The sequence below is a fragment of the Mastomys coucha genome, unplaced genomic scaffold (genome assembly GCF_008632895.1).
Source record: "Mastomys coucha isolate ucsf_1 unplaced genomic scaffold, UCSF_Mcou_1 pScaffold1, whole genome shotgun sequence".
NCBI lineage: Eukaryota > Metazoa > Chordata > Mammalia > Rodentia > Muridae > Mastomys > Mastomys coucha.
Genome location: NW_022196891.1, coordinates 62,654,494 through 62,663,358, shown reverse-complemented (window position 1 = coordinate 62,663,358; position 8,865 = coordinate 62,654,494). Strand labels below are relative to the sequence as shown.

General features: G+C 42.4%; 1 protein-coding gene across 2 annotated transcripts in view; it reads left to right on the top strand.

The window, feature by feature from the left end:
- Positions 1-4,348: 4,348 nt before the first annotated feature.
- Tiprl (TOR signaling pathway regulator) overlaps positions 4,349-8,865 on the top strand; it is a 24,926-nt gene continuing 20,409 nt past the window's right edge. The window contains exon 1 of one of the 2 annotated variants that reach the window (XM_031387852.1): positions 4,349-4,629. In XM_031387852.1, the coding sequence (XP_031243712.1) occupies positions 4,526-4,629 (104 nt within the window). In that variant the 5' untranslated portion in view covers positions 4,349-4,525. The remainder of the gene's footprint in view (positions 4,630-8,865) is intronic. The other variant, XM_031387843.1, reaches the window with a different exon arrangement.

Below are 8,865 nucleotides of genomic sequence, written 5' to 3'. Positions count from 1 at the left end.
GCCATCCTCCTGGGCTTGACTAGACTAGCAGCACAAAAGTAAAATTCTTTCCTTCTTTGCTTAATTAGCACAGATGCCCAAAGTTGTAGATAATGGAGACAGGGGCAAGTGCCCATTTCTGAAAACTATTATGCCCCCAACCCATGGGCTTGTACCAACAAGGCCAATCCGGTCCCTGTTGATTAGGTCTTGCTGGACACCTGACTCAAGTTCAGATGACCAGCTTCTCCATGCTAAGAATTGGAAATGTATTCCAGGAGCTGGCTGGCAAGACTGTACTAGGGAGCTCTGGGAGCTGTGTGTGAAGAGAAGCAGAGTGAGCTGACTGAAGACCAAGAGATAGAGACAGGGAGAGAGAAACAGAGAGAGACAGAGAGAAAGAGATAGACAGAGAGCCAGCCACAGGGGGTGTAAGAAAGACTGTAGAAAACTAACCAGAACTTTAGTTTTTTTCTAGCCCAGGGGTCTTTTCTTCCAGAGGCCTGGTTATTCCCCATTTCCAGACATGCCAAGAATAATTCCAAATTCTTGAATATAAACTCCTTCACTAAAGCTTGCTGGCTATGGTTTCTCGCAATAAGTAATTCCATCAAGACACCATCTTAGAAAGAAAGCATAATGTGCTCATTATCATTGCACTGAGGAGCAGTGTGGCCTCCTTAGACATGTGATTCCTGTAGAACCTTCTAGGTCTCTGGTCAGTCCCCACAGTTCCCATGGAACTACTTCTCCGATTAGTTGTTTCCTGGGCTCTACTGGTCCCTCCAGCAACTACTTCTTGTACCTGTGTTGCTGTAACGATTCCTTTTGAGAGTTTAAAAGAGAAAAATCAGGGTTGACAGATAATACAAACAAGGGACACAGAGCATGGTTTCTTTCTTTCTTTTTCTTTCTCTGTTTGTTTGTTTCTCTTGTTGTTGATTTTTGAGACAGTGTTCTCTCTGTAGCCTTGCCTGTTCTGTCCTGGAACTTGCTCTGTAGACCAGGCTGGCCTCAAACTCACAGAGATCTGCCTCCCGAAGACTGGGATTAAAGATGTGTGCTACCACAACCAACAATAAAGTAGATTTTTAAAGACATGAGAAAATAAAAAAATGAGATGGGTGATCAGGGTGAGAGCATCGCATGGTCATTAGGAGCTGACAACAGAGTGGAATAGCCTATTCCAAGCACTTTTTAAGAAAAAGAGTTGGGCTGGCGAGATGGCTCACCAGGTGAGAGCACTGACTGCTCTTTTGAAGATCCTGAGTTCAAATCCCAGCAACCACATGGTGGCTCACAACCATCTGTAATGAGATCTGATGCCCTCTTCTGGTGTGTCTGAAGACAGCTGCAGTATACTTATGTATAATAATAAATAAATCTTAATAAAAAAGAAAAAGAAAAGAAAAAGAGTCATGGGCACCATTACGCAACTAAGAGAATATCCTTGGCCTACTGTGTTATTAGCAGTAAAACTATGGAGTTTCTATTACTATCTATAAATATCTCATAGTATAAAATTAGATGTCATTGTATCTGAGAGATTTCTGATTTTGTGTAGCTTGATTTTACTGTATTATGAGCTCTTATACAGATTATGCAATTTATTAGACAAAGTAAGAAAAATTTAGACTTGGAGTAGGAAGATTTGGGAAGACCAAATACCCTGGTCCTGAGTCTTCCACCCTTGTTTGTCTTAGACAGTTGGTTCTGACACATCAGTCTCGAGACTTTGGGATGCCTTCACTTGGGTATCCAGTCTGCAAGAGGATATCATGCTAGTTTTCCTCAGATCAGTGTTACTTGGATTTTTCCATCTCTGTGACATATACCCAAGAAAAACAATTTAAAAGAGGAAAGAGTTCACTTGGATCACAGTTTCAGATTCACAAGCTGGATTCCTTATGGATCTAGTGCAGAAGTGATTTGCTTCAAGGCAGAAAGAAAGCAGAGAGATGAAATAACTGTTACTGGACTTCTTTCTCTTACATTTTCAAATTCCATATAGACCAACATCTCATTGAGTGGTGCTGTCCTTGTTCGGGGGGTGGGGGGATTCTTTTTTTTTCCATAATAAATTGCCTCTGGAAAGACACACATATGTGCACACACACAAATACCCAGAAGTGTGTTTTACTTATCTTTTAGGCATCTCAATCCCAGTCAAGCTGACAATTAAGATTTGTCAGCACATCTGGGTAGCACTTCCCATTGCTTGTAAATGCTGAACCATGTTTATTCCCAAATATAAGTAGATAACTTGTTAACTGCAAAAGAATCACATTATTTTGCCAATTTCCCACATTTCCAGAAAACAAGTTTGGAAATAAAATACAATTTTGTAGGAATGCAATTTTCGAGTCAATTGAACATGAATTGATATGTTGTAGTTAGGAGAGAGTCTCCATTCAGTGTGATAGTTTGAACAGTAGACCTGTTGTTGCTGCTGTTAGGTAGAACCATTGACACTAAACTCAGCCTCAGCCATGACCTATGCTGAAAGAACTAGAGACACATTTGCTTATTATTGAAACAGTGGCCGGGCAGTGGTGGCGCACGCCTCTAATCCCAGCACTTGGGAGACAGAGGCAGGAGGATTTCTCAGTTTGAGGCCAGCCTGGTCTACAGAGTGAGTTCCAGGCCAGCCAGGACTATATGGAGATCTCGAAAAAACAAACAAACAAACAAACAAGAAAGAAAGAAAGAAAGAAAGAAAGAAAGAAAGAAAGAAAGAAAGAAAGAGAAAAAAAAGAAAGAAAAGAAACAGTGAATACATAATCCTGGAATTTGCTATGTAGACTAGGCTGTTTCTGAAAATCACAGAGATTCTACACTATTCTATTTTCTTGGCTTAATGCAGAAAAAAATAAAGGAAGACTTGAATGTTGGAATGGAGAGGGCTTAGTGATACACACACACACACACACACACACTCCCAGCACTTGAGAAAAAGCAGAAGGATCAGGAATTCAAGATCCTCCTTAACTACACTAGTGAACTGGAGGCTAGCCTAGGCTGGCTGTATGGAACTCTTTCAGAAAGAAATGGGGATGGATTTCATTACGTGTAATTTGCTTATCCACCTTGTTATTAGGTCTTCTAGCAGATGTAGATAATGTGAGGTTTACAATGTAACATTAGTGAAAGGGCCCCAGCCTTCATGGGAAGTGCTTCAGGGGCCATCCTCTGTAGGTCAGTGATGGTAGAGAATCCTCTACTATTCGGGATGAACGTCTTTATTCCACGGGGACGCTGAGATGCCCTACTTTCTATAGACAATGTAAAGAGAGTAACTATATAGGAACCAAGAACAGGATGCCAAACGGAACGATTTAATCCAGACACCTTGGGCAGGCGAAATTGATGATGGGTTCCTGGGACAGACACACAAACAGAAAATACCTGAAGAGGAAAAGGTTTATATTTGGCTTAACACCTTCAGAAAGTCAAGGCAGGAACTGAGTCAGACCATCGTGGAACAATGCTGTTTAGCGGTTCCAGAGTCGACGACACAAACACTGAGTGAATGACGGGTGGAAATAAGAGGGGGGTGCTGGAATTGAGATGCTCTAACATTAAACCATCTCATTTCGAGGCAGCTGAAGCCGAAAAGAATTAGTTGTGTTTTGCCCAAAGACACACAATGGTTGCACGGCAAGCATGGATGGAGCACCAGGCTTTCAGCCTTGTTTCCACTACACCGGTGTGAAGGTAGAAAAGTCTTAAAATATCATAAGGATAATTTGTCGTTCCTTTCGCGGTACTAAGAACTGAACACAGAGCCGGGCAGTGGTGGCACAGGCCTTTAATTCCACCCAGCACTTGGGAGACAGAGCAGGCCGATTTCTGAGTGGGAGACAGAGCAGGCCGATTTCTGAGTTCGAGGCCAGCCTGGTCTACGGTGTGAGTTCCAGGACAGCCAGGGCTACACAGAGAAATCCTGTCTCGAAGGAAAAACAAAAGAAAGAAAGAAAAAAAAGGACTGAACACAGGGCCTCGGCGGCTTGCACCGTAAGGAAATGCTGCTCTTCCACTGAGATGCAAGGTGGAGCTAATATTGGCTCATTGGCTCAAAGGCTACGGTTGGTGCTGGGCCTCCTAAACACGAGCGACGTTGGGCATGTCCTCTTCACCACGACTCATAAACACAAGAGGCGATGGCACTTGGAGCGGTCTGTGAGGAGGTCAGGCAGAGAGCAGCATCAGGATCTGGATCCAGAGAGACGAACTCCCACGCGCACCCTGGTGGTGACGTCACCGGAAGACTTCAGGGCAGCGCGCGCCGTACCGACACCCAGACGCTTAAGCCCCGCCCCTCAGCGTCTTCACGTAAGACGGGAGTCACCCCGAGCCAGTGACTGGCCCCGGAAGTAAAACCAGGAGGGGCGGAAGAGACGGTGGAAGGGCGGGCCTACGGCGCGGCGGCAGGGGGCGGGGCCGAGATGGTAACGGACGCGCCCAGGAGCCGCGCTGCAGGGAGAGCCGTGCTGTGACCGCTGCCGCAGGCGCTAGCTCCCAGTGGCCCTGCCGCTCCGCTTCTGGCATGATGATCCACGGCTTTCAGAGCAGCCACCAGGACTTCTCCTTCGGGCCTTGGAAGCTGACGGCGTCTAAGACCCACATCATGAAGTCTGCGGATGTGGAAAAGTGAGGCTGTGGGGCGGGGCTGGGCCGGGCTGGGCCCGGACGGGTCCGGTCGGGTCAGTGTCTGGACTGGGGGTCGGACGGGCTCGGTGCAGCCTCACGCGGTTCTCGGGGCCGCACTTTCGGTCTTTCAGACCGACGGTTGATTGACAACTTCAGCAAATGGTCCTGTCCCCTCCTCGCGACCTCTGTTTGCTGGCACTGTCGCTTCGCTGGGTTGAACTGAGCGCGGCTGTTTTGGTGGAGTTCACCCCTCGCCGCTCCTTTTTTCTTTCCTATCTAAGCCTGCGCCACCTTTCTGGGCGCGGATGACCTGTTTCCTTGCGGGCAATGACAGAAATGGTGTATTTATGTTTAGCTTTGAGCTTCTCTGGTTCTGTGGTGTGCTCTTGAGGTTCTGAACATGAGCCATTGAGGACCACAGACTTCGTAGTTCGTGAGACCGTTACATTACAGGGTGACTGTTCAGGATGAAGATAAATATGCGGAGCGAGTTCAGTTTTTTTTTTCTTTTTATCTTTTAGCAAATCAGGTGCTGTGATTAAACACTTGAGATAGGGCAGATGGAAGATACAAGTCAGGAGGAATTAATAGTTTCGCGAGAGACCGTTATATTATCCTGTGGTTATTTAGGATGAGGATGATATACAGATGTGTATATATATGTGTTTGAGGGTCAGTGCATCTGGGCAGAATCCTGATCAAGTCTGGAGACTGGGTGGCCGTGTAAAGCCAGCACTCAGAATGAGCGCTGAGGTGTTTGGGGATGCCTAAACTGCATCTTGACAAAGTTTTGGAGCGTCCTGGCAGAGTGTTGCCACCCGCATCATTGGAGAGGTCTCTGTCTTGCTGCGAAGTTTGAATTTTATATACTAGCCATCAGGTGTAGTTTTACTCAATATCTACATGCATTATGATTATATCTGAAAGCTTTATTGGAGGTGTTGTAGAAGATGAAGGGCTGGAATGCTGGAATGGAGGCCAGTAAGCAAGAAAGAGATGATAGAAGCTAAGATTAAGCGCTTAAGCTTGCTGGCCAACTGATGGATAGAAAGAAAAAGGGAGGCTCTACAGGACCTTTCATTTGTTTGTTTGTTTTAATTTACATATGTAAAATAATCCTTTTTAAAACATAAGTTGTTTCAAATGTTATAAATTCAGAATATGTTTTTAATAGAATTATTTTTTGTTCTATGTGTATGAGTGTTTTGCTGCATTGCATGTGGGCCTGGTTGGGGTTGGGGCAAGTGCAGAAGAGGAGACTGGAACCCCTGAATCTTAAACAAGGCCCAAACACCTCATTTCTAATGTTTTGCTTTGCCTTTAGCAAACTGATACTACCAATGATAGACCTGAAAGACAAAGCATTTGAAGCAACCTACCATAACAGTTATTCTTTTTGTTTGTCTTTTTGTTTTTTGGTTTTTTCAAGACAGGGTTTCTCTGTATAGCTCTGGCTGTCCTGGAACTCACTCTGTAGACCAGGCTGACCTCTAACTCCGAAATCCACCTGCCTCTGCCTCCCAAGTGCTGGGATTAAAGGTGTGTGCCACCACTGCCTGGCAACGGTGATTCTTTTACTTAGGTAACTGGAGTATTGTGCATGACTACTAAATTTTTCCAGATAAACTGGTAAAGCCTGTGGAGCTACCTTTATTATTTCATGTTTGATCTAATTAAGGAAAGTAGTTAAAACTTGTATTTTACAGACTCATCTTGTAGATATCAATCTTTCATTGTACTTAATCTTTTAGTTATTTAATATTTTCCATCCCTTAAGGGTTAAGAATAATTTTACCTAAATTTATGATGAAAATGTGCCATTTCACTGTTCTTAACCATCTTAAAAATATGCAACTTAGAAATCTCAATTACCAACAGGTAAAATAGAGTATGCACGGTTTTTATTTAATATACATCTTAAATATTTTCCCATCTTTTTCTTAAGTAACCTGATAGTTTTATAATATTTCATCATATAGTTACAAATTTGTATAACCATTTATTCTTGTTTGTTTGTTTGAGACAAGATCTCTACGTAGCCCTGGCTGTCCTGGGACTATGTAGATCAGGCTGCCATCAGCTCACAGATCTGCTTGCCTCTGCCTCCTGAGTGCTGGGACTAAAGGTATGAGCCACCATAGTAGGCCTGTTTATTGGTAATTGAGACAGAGTCTTTCTACATAGTCCTTGTCCCTGGAACTATGAGTAGGTAGGCTGCCCTTGAACTTGACCCGCCTGCCTTCACCTCCCAGAGTGGTGGGATTAAGGGCTTGTGTCACCTTGCCTGGCTGTATAACCATTTATTTATTTTGTCCACGTGTGAAAATAAGCAGCTGGGCTGTGGTTGCTCATACCTTTAATCCCTGCACTCTGGAGGTAGAGGCAGGTGGCTTATCTGTGAATTGGAGGAGAGCCAGGGCTACAGGGAGGAAAAAAGAAGCCTACAACCCTTTTCACTATTATAACAAGTTATAATTATTAGTATATATAATCTAACCACTCTGTATTTGGGGTTATTTTGTTTAGATATTTTACAGTTTATAATTTGAGTCAGAAAGTATAAAGCTGATTAAATTCTTTGAATTAATGTTTTGCTTGATTGTAGCCCCAGGGAGAATGTAGGGAGAGTGTAGTAAGGGAGTGATTTTGGCCCCAGGGAGGAATGTAGATGACCTAGAGAGTGTGGTAAGCCCGAGTTGTGGCCTCAGGGTGGAAGGTGGGTCTCCTCGAGAGCCCTGTCAGCAGTGTTAGTTTTAACCCCCCTTCCTTGGTGGGCTTGTTTCTTTTTGTCACCAGCTTTGACATTTCTAAGAAGTTGACATTTCTACCAGAAGAGTTGGTCTTCTTCCTTACAAGCAGCAGACTAAATTATCTTTTCTTCAGTGCTATTATTGATGCCATCATGGAAAAGCACAGAGTTCAGCTGAACTTGGAATGTAGTGCATTAACTCATCTAGGCGACATTTAAACTCTTATTTTCAAACTGTTAGGAGTCTTTGATGACCCAGAAATGAGAGAGATGTTCCCATAAAGACCTGTATTTGTTCCCTCTTAAACCTAATTTATTTTATTTGATCATACAGGTTTTTTAAAAATTACTGATTTTAAAATATGCACAAAGACCAGTTTGGTATGTCTAATAGGAAATAAATGTAAAGCTATTGGAAAGACTAATTATGCATAGATCTTTTCTTTATGTAAAACTATAACCTTTTATTAGCATATATTGTTATGTAATAGGTTTCATGATGACATTTTCCTATGTGTACATATGTATTTCAATCACATACACACACACACCCCTTTCAGAGCTCTAGTCCCCCTCTGATTCCTGGTAATCTCCTTGTTCCTACCTAGTTCCCTTCTATTTTCTTGTAAGGATATATTTTTTCTTTTTTTTTTTTTTTTGACACAGGGTCTCAATGTGTAGACTAGGCTGGCCTTGAACTCACAGAACTGGGATTAAAGGCATGTGCCATCACTCCTTGCAAGAATACAGTCTCTTTGCTATTATTTTAGCCTACCTAGTAATTGTAACTATTTAGTTGTCCAAGAGCCTAAAAGTTTTAACAAGGAAAAAGGAAAAGAAAGCCTTGTGTGCTGTCATAGAGCACTTACATAGAGCTCTTGGGCTTTATTTAGCATCCCTTAGAGTTTTACTCAGAACAAATTTAAATTGTTGCACTTTATGATTATAACCACATGAGAGTTAGAAGGAAGAAAGGAGTTCATTACATGCCCTTTGCCATAACAGTTGAATTGTTATTTTCATTTTTTTATTATTATACAGTACTAAGTATATTTGTTTGTTTTCTAGCCTGTAGTAGAAATAGAAAGCAATTGAGAAGGGTATAGATAACTCAGGGATAGAGCCTTCATTCTGGAGCAACTGAAGATCTGCATGCTCAGTTTAACTCGGCATAGCCCATATGTTCCTACATGTGAAAATTACTGCCAAGAAATGGCAAAATAAGATTTATATTTTCTGCTTAAGGACACAGAAAAGTCAACAATTTAAACTAGATAATTTTAAAGGAGCCCTATCAGAGCCTTATCTATATATCTGTACTTATGTAAATATAACAGTTTATCTGCAGAATTCCCAAAAGGAAAAAATTTATCTTTGCCAACAATCTCCCTACCCAGATGGAGACACCGGACAAATCCTGGTGTATTTTAATTAGCAACTCAGAGACTTAGTTAAATATACACTTTTTTTTTTTTTTTTTTTTTTTT